The sequence below is a fragment of the Tremella mesenterica genome, assembly GCF_000271645.1.
Source record: "Tremella mesenterica DSM 1558 unplaced genomic scaffold TREMEscaffold_5, whole genome shotgun sequence".
Classification (NCBI taxonomy): domain Eukaryota; kingdom Fungi; phylum Basidiomycota; class Tremellomycetes; order Tremellales; family Tremellaceae; genus Tremella; species Tremella mesenterica.
The window spans coordinates 1426522-1442054 of record NW_006711229.1 but is presented as its reverse complement, the minus strand read 5'-3'; the positions used below and the strand labels follow the sequence as shown (position 1 = coordinate 1442054).

The following is a 15533-nucleotide window of genomic DNA, read 5'->3' as shown; positions in this document are numbered from 1 at the left end:
GGGAACTTGGAAGGGGGAGTTGGGCAATCGGCCGGACCATGTGGGACAGATGTTGAGTGGGGAGATTAGAACATAGAGTGGATGAGAGATGAGAGAGGCGGAGCAAGATGAGTAGAGATTCGGATTCTTGTCGAAGCATTGGTGTTGAGTTTTGTCATCCTCCCAGGGGGTTATCTCCATAAGAAGTAGGACCAAATGACAGCTTTCGGCGGAGGATATCTGTCAGCTGCATGGACTTGATACGAAACAATTTCATATGACACTTGGTACTAATCCTTGAGCTTGCAGGTAGTGGTGTAGTCGTATTGTGGACGCAGCCACCGAAAGTATCAAAGGTATGCATCATCGTGACGTCGGTAAAATCGCCGGTTTGAGAAACAAGGTACCGAGGACTTTCTCCGGCAATGTCATCTTTTCAAAATCAACCTACTCTACCCCAAAAAAGAACAGCTCGATAAGCATCTTGATCAGCTTTCATCTTTGACTCTGACCTTTGATCAGGTCACATTGTGAGGGTCTATCGTCTGATCCCTGCATCGTTCTCAGCTCACCACCATCCTTGATCCCTTTGCTGGCTCTCGATTCCCAGAAGCGAGTACCTCCGTTGCCGCTCGTCCGCGCCCGACTTGTCTGCCATTTGCCATCCGTTCTTTGATCGTCCGACCATCCGAGTATCTTGGATCTTCCTGGAATTTCTCCAATTCAATCATGTCTCGTTGCATATCATTACCTCGTAAACCTCTATCCAATCTACATCCTCGACTTTCTCTAACTCCCTCCTCTCATCGTATCGCCTTTCATCGGACTTACCTCAAAACTCGCTCGATCCTGAAAGAAAACGCACCAGCGATCGATGTTCCACGACCTACACCTTCACCTCCACTTTCGTCCTTATTACCTTTCTCTCCTACCCTTTCGAATCCATCTACACCCTTCCCTCCTACCACTTCATCCAACGACACCGATCTCAAAGCTGCTTTCGATACACCTTCTTCTCGTTCCTCCCTCTCTTCCAGTGAACCAACTGGTCTGTTCGGATATACCTCTGTAAACCATCCTACATCCCTTCGACCGCTGACCGAACGTACTATATATCATGCTCAACATATAGTGGAAATGATCCGGAAAGCTCCTGATGATGTGACAGGAAGAGAATTGAGATTGGTGGTTAAGAACCTTGACAGACTCAGTGATTTATTATGTGGAGTTATAGATATGGCAGAATTGATTAGGAATGTACATCCTGATCCAACTTGGGTGGAGGAGAGTGATAAAGCTTATGAAAGATTGTGTAGCTTTATGAATGAGCTCAACACGGACACGAGGTTATATCAAGTGAGTTTGTCTTTTCCCTGGAATCTGGCAAAGAATCGCCAACTCCTCATCACCCAGTCCCAGCTTTGACTTCTTATCCTATGGATCCGAGACCGGTCTGGAGATAGTGGTGTGTGACGTGTGTCGCTAGATGTAGAGGAAACCAAGGTTATATGAGAAATCGTGGGACTAACATCAGTCACTCAAGCTTGCACTACAACACCCCCATTCGACCCCGTTGAGCGAAGCCGAACGTCAAGTTGCTCTTACCTTCCTACGTGATTTCGAAAAATCAGGCATCCATCTCCCACCAGATCTTCGATCTCGTTTTGTATCACAATCCGATTCTCTCCTCTCCCTCGGTCGTACATTTCTCAATGACGCATCTTCTGGACCTTCACAGGATCCTCCCATCGAAATTCCAGAAGCTGATCGTCTTTTGGTAGGAATGGGAAGTGCGTTTATATCTTCACTCCCTCGCGGTAAAGGAAAATCCCGTTCAAGCGTATTCGTCACACCTGGTTCTTGGGAATCTCAAATGATCGCCCGATATGCTAGAGAAGGCGAAGCTCGTCGACTTGTCTATGTGGGATCTTTACGTCCTGATCCGGATCGTATTCAAGTATTGGAACAAATGTTACTTGAACGTGCTGAATTAGCCAATTTGCTCGGTAAAGAAACATGGGCAGACGTTGCTTTGGTTGACAAAATGGCAAAAACACCTGGAAACGTCATGAACTTTCTAACTTCCTTAGCTGAACATAATCGACCTGCAGCGGCTACAGATATTGTAATGTTACAGAAAATGAAAGCTTCTGCTCTCACTGGAAATCCTTTCGCCTCAGAGACAATCAAATTACCTCCGATATACGCATGGGATAAAGATTTCTTTTCGGAAAGACACATGATGTCTCTTTCACCAGTATCGAGTTTACCACCCATCACACCTTATTTCTCAACTGGAAACATCATGTTAGGTCTCTCTCGTTTGTTCTCAAAACTCTATGGAATATCTTTCAAACCTGTCAGTGTGGCACCGGGAGAAGTATGGCATCCTTCTGTTAGACGTTTGGAGGTGGTTGACGAAGAAGAAGGGATAATAGGTGTTATATATTGTGATTTATTTTCAAGAGAAGGAAAACCTCCTTCAGCTGCTCATTATACCGTTAGGTGTTCAAGGAGAGTTGACGATGATGATTTGCTTGGAGATGGACTGGAATCGTATTGGGATTCAAAGTACGGAAAGGGGTTGGAAGTGGAAGGGGAGAAGGTTAGAGGAAGAGAAGGGAAATATCAATTACCAATTGTGGTTTTGACTACGGATTGTGGGGTGGTAGAGGAAGGAAGACCTGCTGTTTTGGGATGGAATGATGTGGAAACTTTGTTCCATGAGATGGGGCATGCGATACATTGTGAGTCATCGTAACATTATTTGACCTTTCCTGGTCGGCATCACCCAATTCCAATCAGAAGTGTCAACCTCTCACTCGGTGTAGGGGTCCCCACCTCTTACTCGGTACAGAGGTATCATCCTTGCGCTCGGTACGAACGTATCCTTATCTCACTCGAGCGAGAGCATCCAATTATACCCGAGGAAAAGTTTTTCAAGTCGGAATGTCATAAAAGAAAACACACTGATAAACTAGCTATGATCGGTAGAACGGAATATCATAACGTATCCGGTACACGTTGCGCGACTGATTTTGTTGAACTTCCTTCAATCCTAATGGAACATTTCGTTTCTTCTCCATCCGTTTTATCACTATTCGCAACTCATCACACGACAAACCAACCTCTACCGCTTCCTCTCCTCGAAGCTCATTTAGATATCAGAGATTCACTCTCATCACTCGAAACACATGGTCAAATACTAATGGCCATTTTAGATCAACGATATCATACTATACATCATGGTGATCCATTTGATTCCACCAAGATACACTATGATCTTCAAGAATCTCTAGGAGTCGTACCACCTGTAAAAGACACAGCTTGGCAAACTCAATTCGGTCATTTACATGGTTATGGAGCTACTTATTATTCTTATCTATTCGATAGAGCCATAGCTGGGAAGATATGGCACAGTCTATTTGCCTCGAACGGTGGGTTAAGTAGAGAAGGAGGAGAGAAATTTAAAGATGAAGTTTTACGTTGGGGAGGTGGGAAAGATCCTTGGGAAATGGTAGCGAATGTCATTGGAGGTGAAGAGGGAGATGAAGTTTTGAAGGGTGATGAAGGTGCTATGAAGGTGGTAGGTGGTTGGATGATAAAGTGATACTTGGATTGCTTTATACATTTACTTTGCTTTTTTCCCTCACGATCATTTGTCATCCAGATTCGTCCTCAATTGCGGGGCTAGGATGAGAAGAGAACAAAAAGAAAGAGAGGATGGAAAACTTTCGATGTGGGATGAAGGGAGAGAAGCCATTGGGATGATATAGGGCTGCGGTTAGTGTGAGTGGGTGAAGTGAAGTGAGTACGTGCGGATGCTGAAGTCTTTGAAGGGAAGACAAGCGGCGGGATGAGAATGGACCGTAATGCAATTAGAGGTTAATCATAGAATATCACCATTTCTTTTTGGGCATCTGTAGCCCTTTGACGGCTTTGTAGCATATCTGCACAAACAATGCATATTCTTCATTTATCCTTTCGTCTTTTCTCTCTTTGCTTTTTTCTTCGATCTTACTTCATTCACTCCATCCACATTTTTCTTACTTTGAAGGTCTGTTCCGATCTCCCCAGCTTCCGTATTCGATGGACGTTTGACAGACGTGTTGTTACTCTCCATATCAGGTAGTTGGTCAGGTTGTGATGCTGGTTCGTCTGTAATAGGGAGAATGAGTCGAGGTACAGATAAGACAGCTTTGTATGTTTTCCTAGCTTCTGTTCGTCAGTTGTGTCAGACTTTGACAAAACACATAACATCTTTCTTTCTCATGTTGCAATCTCGGGAAAATACCCAAAATAAACCATTACACGTTTATGTCGATTGTATCGCAGGGTGGAATAAGACAGCCCTCTTAATGAAAACTCCACGAGGAAAGTGGCTGAGACATATAGATATACGATGAGATCTGGTAAAAAACTGGAGCTCGGGATATCAGAGTGCAGGTGAGGTGAGTAGCATTGGTGTGAGAGTACAGTGGGTAAAGGTTCCGGAACATATCAAAGCGATGAAAACTCACGTGCACGTAATAAAACTTTTCTAGCGTTCTCACCCACCATCTCCCTCGCCAGATTCAATGGCATACCTAAAACCACACCGATACTGACTAAATCCAATGGAGCTCTGAGAGCTTCGGAAGAGTATGATGTCCCAGAGGAAAAAATGAGTCCGTGGCCTGATGTTGCTCGGACGGCTTCACGAGCGTTTGATAAGAAATTTTGACGGTATCTTTTGGTCAAGTCGGAAGGTAGAGATGGGGAGGGGAATAAGGCGGGGGAGTATAAAAGTTCGAACTGGACAAATTAAGATCTATTATCTCTCGCTAAAGGTTCTCAATCCGTCGTTGAACCCGTTATCTTTTGGAGGTTGTATATTTGACATTTCCCACTTATGAAAGCAAGGTTTGGACACTGGCTACTCTAGATACCAGTACCTACCTCACTCCATCGTACGACTCTCGAGTGATCGTGATGATAGCTAGCGTTGGTAAAGGTGAAAGAGGAAATGGTGATGACATCTGACATCTGACATCTGACACAGCCGCGATGGCCGACGGTATGAACAAGAACGAAGATGTAGAAGGAAAAGAATGGGAAGGAAATGTGAGAGAGAAGAAGAAGTAACTCACTATAACACCATTCCTCTGAGCTTGACGAAGTTGCTTTCTATTTAATCGATAATGAAATCCTCTCTCATGTAATGGAAGAGTTATAATGGATATCTGGTTCGGTCCGGGGTTTGATAAATCCGTACAAGCTAATTGAAAGGCTTTTTCGGTTGTAGGTTGGACAGAGAGAATATCGTATTGTTTTAAAAGGCTGGTATTGGAGTTGGACTGATCGTTAGTGTTATTCTCGCTCAGATTATATACTTGTCTATGAAGCCTTACTCCATCGACTTTCGTCATTACTCTCCAATATGAAAAGGTGATAAATGTGTACACTTAGGGGCGGCTGTTCTTATAGGATTATGAGTATTGTTCATAATTATATGAAGGGGATGAAGAAAGAAGATTTTCGGGGTGCAATTGGTAGCTTGGAACTGAGGCAGAAGCAAAGAAAGGTGTTCTCACAAAACAATGAGTCTTCGCATCGTCTAACCTCATATGAAACCGAGTGACTTGAACTAGAGTTTTCTCTCCACTAGATATTCCAGAGGAGCATGAAGATGTTCCTGTACGTGGGTCCAGTTCGGGGAAAGGAAGATGTGTTGAGAATGGACAAGGAGGTACTATATTACTAGGTTCAGATGTAACTGTGCATCCTATCACGCTATAACCGACTGAGTGTTAGCCGTCATCTCGTCATCCTTCCCTACAGGATATCGAGGCGTCATCTTCATCGCTGTAGTAAAGATCAGTATAACCGAGAAAGTAGGAATTATGATAAGAGAGACAGATGGGGAAAAGCGGACATACGATGACCTAACATGGAAACGTTCTTTGAAACTTTTTCTTTCTCACCACCAGTAAGAAGTGACCAATATGTCCCTTGTATGGTATAATCCGGTCCTACTTTCATTTTCCCTTTATCTTTCTTCTTACCCGTTGGTATTCCATCGTCAGGTAAAGGGAATGGTACGTTCAAGTCGTAAAACATATTCGCAAAGCTGATCCGGACCTCGATCGAAAGAAAAGAGAAGAGAAAAAGAAAAAGAGATGGTAAAATGAAATCAAAAACAAGTTTAAAAAAGTTGGAATGAAATTTCGTGCGATTTATTACACCAGAACTTCATTTTCGTCTTTCTTTCTTTATCACTGTCTAAAATCCTCAACATGCCCCCAATAGCTTCACTACCACCAATATCAACATGGCGTTCTCTAATTTCACGTACAATACTCTCTCAATCACCCGACTCTCTAGTTCGTAATCTCCCTAATCGAATACTCTTAGCTTCTCCAACCCTCTGCGATTCATTCGTCTCATCACTTCAACTTCGACCTGATGAAATCATCCTTGATACTTTTGCAGGACCAGGTCAATTATCTCGTTCTTTACTTTATCCGAAACAAGGTCATCTACCTAAAAAAGTAGTGGTCATAGAACCTTCTCGACCTGTTTTAGCTGCTGGATTCGGATTGAAAACTAAAGCTACACCTACTTCAGAATGGGCTACAATGACACAATTCGAAATACCACCTACAGAAGTATATGAAATTGAAGAAGAATCAAGATTATTACTCAGTCCTTCTTCTCCTTATCGTTGGAATGTCATATCGGATATCATGAGAAATGAACTTTTGAAACCGTTTTTACCAAAGATTCCAAAATGGGAAGAAGAAATGCCTACTATAACTTTAGTTGGTCAGATGCCTTGTAGTCTTGTTGGAGAACAATTGATGTCACAATGGATTGGAACTGTCGTGGGGGGTAATAAGAAACCTTGGATATGGGAATGGGGTAGAGTTAGAATGGCTATTTTGTTAAGTCCAAGTTTATATGATGTGAGTCGTAGTTAAATTTCAATTCTTGTCATTCTCAAATCTCTACATAATCAAAACTTTGTTTTCAATTCGAATATTCGACCACACTCTCATGTCACTTCTCATCTTCTTTGTTCAGATTCTCACACCGATTGATTACATGTATGTCTCAGATCATAGCTTGTGAAATGTCTACGAAAACAGGTCGATCAGACAAGAAAAGGTTACTAACCTCAAAGCGTATAATGGCACAACCAGGCGAGAAATCATATTGCAAATTAAGTGTCATGTCACAAGCCCTTTTTCATCTTACACCTTTACCTCCTTATCATCACAATTCCAACCCCGATAAACGAGCTAGATCTTCGATACGTTCGAACCCCAAATCTGGATCCAAATCTCAACTCAATGACCCTGCTGAACATTCCACCAAATCTTCTCCACTCCCCCAATCATCTGATACAGTCATCTCTTCCGGCTCTTCCATCTCTTCCGACTCTTCCACCTCTTTCGACTCTTCCACCTCTTCCACCGCTTTCGACTCTTCCGACTTGCCCAACTTACGACCACCAATACCACCCATAACGCCTACTTTAATCTCCGATTTTTACCCTAGACCCTTTCGTAAAGGTATCAACATTGATGACCCCTTACCTCGTCCATTATTACTAGGTATTCAATTCGAACCTCGAATATCATCTCCTGTCTTACCGAACCAAAAAGATACTTGGGATTTCGTTTTGAGAAAAGGGTTCGTCTTACCTAACAGACCATTGAAGAGCGTTCTCAAAACGTTTGGGTTCGGAGCTGAGAGTTTGATAGGAAAGGTCGAAGGTGTAAATAATGGTTATAAGGGTTTACCGACCAGTGGGGAGATTTTGATTTCCAATTTGAAAGTTGATGAATGGGCCAGAGTGGTGGACGTTTTTCATAAATGGCCTTTCAAGCTTGAGGTGAGTTTATCCACCCCTACTTTCTCAGACAATGTCAAAATTGAGAGAAATGGATGGAAGAGGGTAATATACTGATCAATAGCATTTGGTACTTGATGCTGGAAGTAGTGATGATTCTAGTCGAGAATTGGGCCAGATATGAGCTGGAGAATACTTGGGTTTTCGCTGTGAAGATGAATAGTCTTCATTGGGTGAGCCCAGGTGTACAATGAGAAGAGTTCAACAAAGAACGATGGAGCCGTCTTAAAACGAGGGAGACGAGTAGATGAGGAACAGAAGGGTGATTTGCTTGATGAACAGATCATCTATAGGGTAAAGAGAAGTTAGCAACAAGGGGAAGAGATCTATGAGTGATGACCGATAGACTCTACACGAAGGAGTACAAATGTAATATACAAATTGCATACACCCGGAATCTGAACATATAATCCCTGCATGAACCTCTCCTCTCATATTAAACCTCTCCTCTCATATTATGCTTAGCATTTTCGCGAGAACATTACCCTATTCATCAATACACCTTCACAAGTTCATGTTAAGCCGTACTTACTCGAGTATGAACAAATTCTCATCCACTTCTTCATGCAATATCCTCAATTCCTCCTCCGTCTCTGATAACTTGGTAACGACCTGACGATATTCCACATCTTTACTCATGATCACTCCTTGCCAATGATCATCCCTCGCTTGTATCTCACGTTTGTGTTTATCTTCCATCGTCTGTTCTTGTTTATCCCTCTGTTCCCTTTCTAAATCTGCCGCTTTCTTCACTCGAGCGATGGATTCTTGAAGTACCTTGTTAAGATCTATATACATTTGATTCTCCGCTTTCAAAGCTTCTGCACCTCTAACATCCTTTTGCAAATTTTCCAACTTCATTTTCATTTCTTCCGTCGTTATTGATGATTCTGTCAAACCTTTCTGGGCGATTTCCAACGATTCTCTCAATCTCACATTTTCTTCTTCGACCACTTGTCTTCGTGCGTTCGCTTCGGCTAACTGACTTGCTTGTAATGAAGTCTCCAGTTTTGTATATTCCACTTGAAGTTGATCTAATTTCTCCTTCGTATGAATTTCAGCAGTTTGAGATGACTCCAGCAAATTTCGGAGTTTCGCTTTCTCATCGTTCACTTGCTCGTTATCTTCAATCAAGGATTGATTGATTCGTCGTAATTCTGCATGTTGTTGATGGACTGAATTGTTCTCTTGTTCGACTTGATTTAGTTTATGTTTTATTTTCTGATATCGGGTCTTGTCCAGGAGATTTTTTCTCTCTAAATCCCTACTCAGCTCTGCAAGTTTCTTCACCATATCCATCGTGGACAGACTTTGATCATCTTCATCTTCATTATCATCGTCATCATCACTATCTTCATTATCGTCACTATCGTGTTCTTCAATATCATTCCCTATCTCATCCGATGGAGCGATAGGTGAATTATCTTGAGGATTATTCGTCAAACTCATCGGGGTTCGCATATATGGCATTTCGCCTTCTCCGATAGGACTAGACATATCGTTTCCGGAAAAATTCAGAGGGATAGGTGATAAAGTAGAAGCAGCAGTATCGGATGTTGAGGGGTCTGTTGGACTTTTATTGGTCTACGATGTCAACTCTCCACAAATTCATACACCACACTTTGTAAACACCATTACTGGTTCTCCAAAAGAGATCCAGAGTATGAATAGTATTTCAAAGAATAATTTTTAACTCACATCTGGGGATACCGTCAAACTAATTCTCACTTTCTTCTTCCTCCTCTGCACCTCTTCATCTTCACCAACAACATTTTGACGTTTCTTTTCTTTCCCATAATGTCTACCACTCTCAGCCAAAGTCGATAGTTCATTCCAAGGTATAATCTTCCCTTTCTGTTTGAAAATGAGATTCCCATTATCGACATAAATGAGAAGTCCATGATTGAACAAACATCTATCGCAACCTCTGCGAGAATGATCAATAGATCTACATAATTCACATCGACGTGGTATGAAAGCCCCAGTTCGATGTTTTTGTAAACATTGAAATGAACATCTTTTCTTTTTCTCGATACAAAGAGAACAATCAAATTCTCTATCTTTATGTCTGTCATATGAGCTACGTGTGAGGTAGGTGATGGTGGATTGAAAGACTGACCGGAAGAGTTGGATCGGACCTTTGTCAGTTTGGATGATTTCGACGCGTTGAAATCCGAGAGAAGCCATTGTTCTCACTTCTTTAAAATGTCGGAGCGCTAGAGCACGTGAGATGGGTCCCGAAGGAGGTGAGTCGCGAGTTGATGGGAAAGGAGAAGGGGAAGACAGAGGAGGAGGGTCGGAATTGGAAGGCATGATGCTGTCGATACGCATGAGTTGTGATGAACGTAAAGCCGATGAATGTTTCGTTGATTGTCTGAAGTATAGTGACGACTGGTCAAGAGTGAGTCGGAAAAGAAGAAGTCACGGAAGAGAAGAGAAGATGAGTCTAGTGCGAGAAGAGCATTTAGCAGCTGATGGCAATGAATGTGCGGGCAGGCACGAGGTGAAACTATACAACCATCCTCGGCGTCGGTCGTCGGAATTACCGTAAGTTCTGAACTATGCATGGAGCAGTCACCCTGGCGTACCGCATAACATCCCAGAGACTATAATCATGCACAGATCATATTGATGACTTTTTCAAAAAGAGTAGTGCAAGGGCTGGGCACGGGTTCACGGGAGACGGAGCAGGGGATATTACCGCGGCAAGGAAACTGCATTCCACACAATTCCGTGTACTGTGTCATGGGGTGTGTGGGAGAGGACGACCTAGACCCGGATAGGCGAGGGAGAGAGTTAAGCCTGGGTCACTGCTGGGCGCACGACGACGTATGTATTTGCTCATACAGGACATTCGTCCGGATCAAGATTCTCGAGGGATGAATATTACCATATTCGATGCGCACTACTGTGTCAACACGTATACTCTACACTGAAGTCTCAGGCAGGTAGCTTTCCGAGGTAAGATGTGTGGACAGATGGAGATGAAAGACTAAGAGATGATTAACTCACATGGTATTTGGCGGTGCCTTACCTCTTCCAGTCCCCCTCGACCTGTAGATCCGCAATCCACTGTCGAATGGTCGTACTGCTCATTTTAAGTTGCTTAAGTTGATTCTCATCAACCACTCTACTCAGATCCTTCACCCATTCCTCCAATTCCTTCTCTCCTTCTACTCCCTCGCGAGGCGTCTTCTCAATACCTACTCCTTCCTCTGCATCCTCCGTGGGTGCAGGACCGGAGAGATGACTCGGTCCAGCAATGACATCCACGATGAACAGTTCCAACTCGCCCAAGCCGTTCTCTCGCCGTTTGGTATTCACCATCTCCCCACCTGCCACAGTCTCTCGGCTTACCACCAAAGCCTGAATGTCCTCGTCCCATGCGGTAGGACCAAGTGGGTCATTTATCTCTTTCGCTCGTATAGGTATCTTAGCTCCACATCGTCGAAGGAAGTCCTCCACATTTCGTGTTCGAACCTCGAGAGACTCCACAAGTGCCGCATTGGACTTGTTGACGAGTAAGGAAGGAGCGGTGATTCCGATGATGAGTTTCCGAGTGGCGAGAAAGAGAGAAGATTGAAGGAGAAGTTTATGAGCAGGGTGAAGATGGTCGAACGTACCACCAAGGGCTACTACTGGCGGTGGTTGTCTGGTCTCGACGTTCGACTTCACCCGGAATGAGCTGTCACCGGTCGATGGAGGTATCGAAAGTTGGAGGCGTGTGGTCCGAGGGGATGTCAGCAGTGGGGACGAGTCGGGAAGCACACCTAGGAGATTAGCATGCTTAGTGAGGAACAAGTCTCACTGACCATCTGCAACCAGGATACTACCCTCAGCATTCACTAACTGTTCCACCAGAAGATCGGACCGAGCGAAGAGGACGTCGACAGGGAGTAACACCTTTCCTGAACACCATTGTGCAGCACCTAGTGTTGCATATACATTCCCCAGGAAAGACTGGAAGTCGGACCAATGTCGCCTAGCGTCAAGTTGCAAGACATCATACAATTCTTCGATCCCAGGAGAGGTAAAGATGACGGTGAAGGAGGCAATATCGACAGCTCGGACGAGAGTATCATATAGGGTCGAGTAGAGCGGAGAGGGGTCATAAAATAGGTTTTTCGTGAACGGCAGGACCAAAGAGAGCGGCTGTGCTTCATGCCCCGACGAGAGAGACATGACTCAAAGCCTGATAGAGGAGGGGTGGAAGGGACGGAGGGTAAGTAGCAGAGAGCGATCGAACCAAGTGGAGGTCGTATAGCGCCACACCGGCGTTATCCAAAAGTAACAAACTCCGCCCTCCCTTTCACCTCTGTCTTGCCAAGCCCCACGGCTTACATCTTACCTTTACATCTTCTCTTTCTCCCACCAAACATCTAGATAGTGAGTTTTGCCACCAATCACCCTCTTCCCGTCCTCCTTCCTACTATCTAGAGAAGTATATTCAGCATCTGCGGTCACCTTGAGAGATAGATTTAAGTGGATCGTGGAGAGTGTGCAGTGCTGTGTGGAGGATTATCAATCACTCCAAATTCGTGTTATCCACTTTTTCGCATCGCTGTAAAGATTTTCGGAGTATCACTGACTCCTCAGGATTCCAAGATGGGTCGTCGTCCCGCTCGTTGTTACCGTTACTGCAAGAACAAGCCGTGAGTTTTCGTCTCATAACGATCTTCCAACCAAGCCAGTCACATGAGTCATGCTGATTCATCAGTTATCCCAAGTCGAGATACAACCGTGGTGTACCCGACCCCAAGATCAGAATCTTCGATCTCGGTCGTAAAAAGGCCCCTGTCGATGATTTCCCCTTCTGCTGTCATCTCGTCTCGGACGAATATGAACAACTTTCGTCTGAAGCCTTAGAGGCGGCTCGTATCTGTGCCAACAAATACATTGTCAAGACAGCAGGAAAGGAAGCTTTCCACATGCGTGTTCGTGTCCACCCTTTCCACGTCATTCGTATCAACAAAATGTTGTCCTGTGCCGGTGCCGATAGGCTTCAACAGGGTATGCGTGGAGCTTGGGGAAAACCTTATGGTTCCGTCGCTCGTGTGAACATGTGAGTCATCAACTATTTGCCTCCCACTCCCCTTTCCATCGACTCATCGCACAACTTTCAAGACAGCTCCGTGACTGCGTTGGGTGGTTTTCAGTCGGTTTGGCATGTATTCAGGAGACGCAGATGGCTTATCCGCAGCGGCCAGATCATCATGTCTATCCGATGCCGTGATCAACACAAAGCGGTCATCATCGAGGCTCTCCGACGTGCCCGTTACAAGTTCCCCGGAAGACAGAAGATTATTGTCTCCAAGAAGTGGGGTTTCACTCCTCTCGACCGTCCCGACTACGAGAAACTCAATGCCCAGAAACAAGTTCTGACCGACGGCGCCTATGTTCAGGTACGTACCTTGCTCTCTGTATCTCCCAACCACCAGGCTGCACTATGTGAGCTTTCTGCTGACAACAATAGTTCCTCAAGCCAAAGGGTAAACTTCTCGACAACCTTCGTACTGCTGCTCGTGTTCAATAGGTTTCGAGATTGTAGCGCGTGCATGCATCTCTGGCCGGAATTTTTTTCAATACAGCAAGTAGCCTTTGATTTGGGAAGTGATTATTCAGCTACAGTTAGATGCTCTAGCGCCCCAGCCGCACTGGGCACCATGACCTTTCAGAGCACACGCAGGCGAATGAGTCCCAGATGGGGCTTGGTCGAAGGAATCGGCCAGATCGAGATGGCTCCAAAATGGGCCAGTATTTGCCGAGAGCGTACCATGTACATGCTGCATCATGCGACTAGCCCACACAGAGTCTACGCTACCAGCTTGACCACACCACCTGCCTCTTTGATCTTCTCCTCCGCCAACTTGGACACAGATCGTGTTTTGACGATGAATGGTTTGTTGATCCGGCCTTTGCCAAGCTGCAAGTCAATCCATGCTCTCTGACTTCTACACGTCCATCCTTGTTCACTTGGCGGCGCACGAAGGACGAAGGCCAAGTGAGAAACGCTGAAAGACTTACCAGCTTGAAGTGACCGAGGTGAACGAGATCGATAACGGGAACGGCATCTTCGGGAGCTTCGACCTGAGCCTCGGGGAGAGAGATGAGCTATGTGTTAGCGTCCCTCATTGATCTGCCACCCAAGTGACCGAAAACTCACTTTGTCAATGTTGATGACGGGACGGTAGTAATGGTTCTTCAACAGATGGTAGTGCCTCATACCAACTTTACCGAAGTAACCAGGATGGAACTGTCATCAGAATCATACCTTTGTAGAGGGACATCTCTGAGACTGTTGTGCTAATTGTTCTTATCACATTCCATCCGATCGTAGCTAGAGAGAGATTTTTACTGATGTTTCGCGACATGCCGTTCTCCGATGGAGAATACATCATTCGGATACACGCGGTCATGAAGAAGAAACGAAAGTGAAGACTCACTTTGTCGAAATTGGTTCTGTGGTGATGTTGACCACCGGCGAGACCACGACCTCCAGGATGTTTCCTGTGCTTGCCTACACGACCGTGACCGGCCGAGACGTGACCTCTGTGTTTGCGGGTTCTGGAGAACCGGGTAGGCATCTGGAAGTTAACTTGCTTATCCTGACTGACTTGCCTCTCCTCAATCTCCAAGATGGTAGACGAGATTTGACTAACGGTGATGAAGTTTTGAAGGTTACACAAAGCCTCAACCCAAACCTGAGCAGAAGGAGACGGGGCGGAAATATAAACTATCTACCCGCAGGGTCCTCAAGTGTGGCGAAAGGAGATTTCGGAGTTAGGATTAGATTGTTCTATCCGATTAACGCCGATTGTGACGCATGCATACAGTCTTTCGGTTCCGAATGTGTCCCTTCGACTTGTGTCGTCAAATTCGACATTCCCAAACTCCTTCTTCAACCCATACCCCAGTGAACTTTTCGAAAATACCTCCCAAAGCGACTCTCAGTACATTGAGCCGTCGGCGTTCCATGTCCGCAAAGGCTAAAGTTGGTTCTTGGTTGAACACCGCATCTTCTGATCTTGCAGAACCTTACGAGTCATCCGATGCTGAATCCTCTACCTCCGTTCTGACTCGGAATGAGATAGCGGCTCAGAATCCCATAGAGGATGAAGAGGAAGATGAGGATGTACCGGAGGCAGACGACGTAGGAAGGGAGGAGGAAGTAGATTGGGAGTCGGTGCTTCCTCAGATTCGAGGAGCTTTGTTGGATAAAAGTCAGAAACGGAGGAAGACATTCTTGTCGAGATATCTGTACATCACAGCTACTTGTGAGTGTGCTTTGTGCTTCATGATGGATTTGAATGTGCTGAAAGAGAGCACCACCTATCGAGCAAACACCCCTGATCGTGGGGAGAATACTACAGACACTTTCAGCCCTCACAACATGGGATCAGTTAGACGATGTAGTTCCTTTCCTCATGGAGTTGATCAAGAGAGATGAAACGACTGGAAGTGCTCTGAAGCTTGGGGATAAGGTAGCAAAGTCTATCATGGTCGGGGCTGAGAAATGCTTGAGTTCAGCGAAGAGGTAAGTCCCGTATACTATGTTGTTTGCGTTGATGAATGATTGATGTAATAGTGTATCATCGACTATCTTTCTTCCGTACATCTTGACTATACTTGGTATCCTCACAACATTCCTTCACACCCGAGG

At 44.9% G+C, this 15533-nt stretch overlaps 7 protein-coding genes across 7 annotated transcripts in view; 4 read left to right on the top strand and 3 right to left on the bottom strand.

The window, feature by feature from the left end:
* Positions 1 to 195: 195 nt before the first annotated feature.
* Positions 196 to 3958, top strand: TREMEDRAFT_71704 (uncharacterized protein; the record flags this gene model as incomplete). Its single annotated transcript, XM_007004807.1, has 4 exons — positions 196 to 221; positions 1017 to 1335; positions 1514 to 2726; positions 2961 to 3958. The coding sequence occupies 4 exons, from the start codon at positions 196 to 198 to the stop codon at positions 3587 to 3589; spliced, it is 2187 nt and encodes a 728-aa protein (XP_007004869.1). The 3' UTR covers positions 3590 to 3958.
* TREMEDRAFT_62531 (uncharacterized protein) lies at positions 3956 to 6078 on the bottom strand (the record flags this gene model as incomplete). The annotated part of the gene is made up of 6 exons (XM_007004689.1): positions 3956 to 4197; positions 4500 to 4708; positions 4918 to 4997; positions 5109 to 5315; positions 5553 to 5761; positions 5898 to 6078. 6 exons carry the CDS (start codon positions 6076 to 6078, stop codon positions 3956 to 3958), a joined length of 1128 nt encoding a protein of 375 aa, XP_007004751.1.
* A 176-nt stretch (positions 6079 to 6254) lies between these two features.
* TREMEDRAFT_62530 (uncharacterized protein) lies at positions 6255 to 7997 on the top strand (the record flags this gene model as incomplete). The annotated part of the gene is made up of 3 exons (XM_007004688.1): positions 6255 to 6923; positions 7076 to 7855; positions 7938 to 7997. 3 exons carry the CDS (start codon positions 6255 to 6257, stop codon positions 7995 to 7997), a joined length of 1509 nt encoding a protein of 502 aa, XP_007004750.1.
* Positions 7998 to 11131: 3134 nt separating this feature from the next.
* Positions 11132 to 11509, bottom strand: TREMEDRAFT_19339 (uncharacterized protein; the record flags this gene model as incomplete). The annotated part of the gene is made up of 1 exon (XM_007004346.1): positions 11132 to 11509. A coding segment is annotated over one exon (378 nt), but the record flags the coding sequence as incomplete, so codon positions are not given.
* A 717-nt stretch (positions 11510 to 12226) lies between these two features.
* Positions 12227 to 13496, top strand: TREMEDRAFT_73936 (uncharacterized protein). The gene is made up of 5 exons (XM_007004806.1): positions 12227 to 12259; positions 12470 to 12525; positions 12591 to 12935; positions 13074 to 13275; positions 13347 to 13496. The coding sequence occupies exons 2-5, from the start codon at positions 12479 to 12481 to the stop codon at positions 13404 to 13406; spliced, it is 654 nt and encodes a 217-aa protein (XP_007004868.1). The 5' UTR covers positions 12227 to 12259; positions 12470 to 12478; the 3' UTR covers positions 13407 to 13496.
* A 144-nt stretch (positions 13497 to 13640) lies between these two features.
* TREMEDRAFT_39196 (uncharacterized protein) lies at positions 13641 to 14457 on the bottom strand (the record flags this gene model as incomplete). The annotated part of the gene is made up of 4 exons (XM_007004450.1): positions 13641 to 13796; positions 13898 to 13984; positions 14037 to 14126; positions 14317 to 14457. The coding sequence occupies 4 exons, from the start codon at positions 14455 to 14457 to the stop codon at positions 13686 to 13688; spliced, it is 429 nt and encodes a 142-aa protein (XP_007004512.1). The 3' UTR covers positions 13641 to 13685.
* Positions 14458 to 14846: 389 nt separating this feature from the next.
* TREMEDRAFT_73934 (uncharacterized protein) overlaps positions 14847 to 15533 on the top strand; it is a gene marked incomplete at its 5' end in the record, with an annotated part of 9278 nt that continues 8591 nt past the window's right edge. Inside the window, 2 exons of the mRNA XM_007004805.1 lie at positions 14847 to 15147; positions 15197 to 15407. Coding sequence (XP_007004867.1) covers positions 14847 to 15147; positions 15197 to 15407 — 512 coding nt within the window. The remainder of the gene's footprint in view (positions 15148 to 15196; positions 15408 to 15533) is intronic.

What these genes read in the sequence shown, in the direction of transcription:
- TREMEDRAFT_73936 (XM_007004806.1), top strand. Translation starts at nt 12,479, where the DNA reads ATGGGTCGTCGTCCCGCTCGTTGTTACCGTTACTGCAAGAACAAGCC. An exon ending in TCCGTCGCTCGTGTGAACAT is followed by an intron (nt 12,936 to 13,073) that starts GTGAGTCATCAA and finishes GCTTATCCGCAG; the next exon opens with CGGCCAGATCATCATGTCTA. An exon ending in CCGACGGCGCCTATGTTCAG is followed by an intron (nt 13,276 to 13,346) that starts GTACGTACCTTG and finishes TGACAACAATAG; the next exon opens with TTCCTCAAGCCAAAGGGTAA.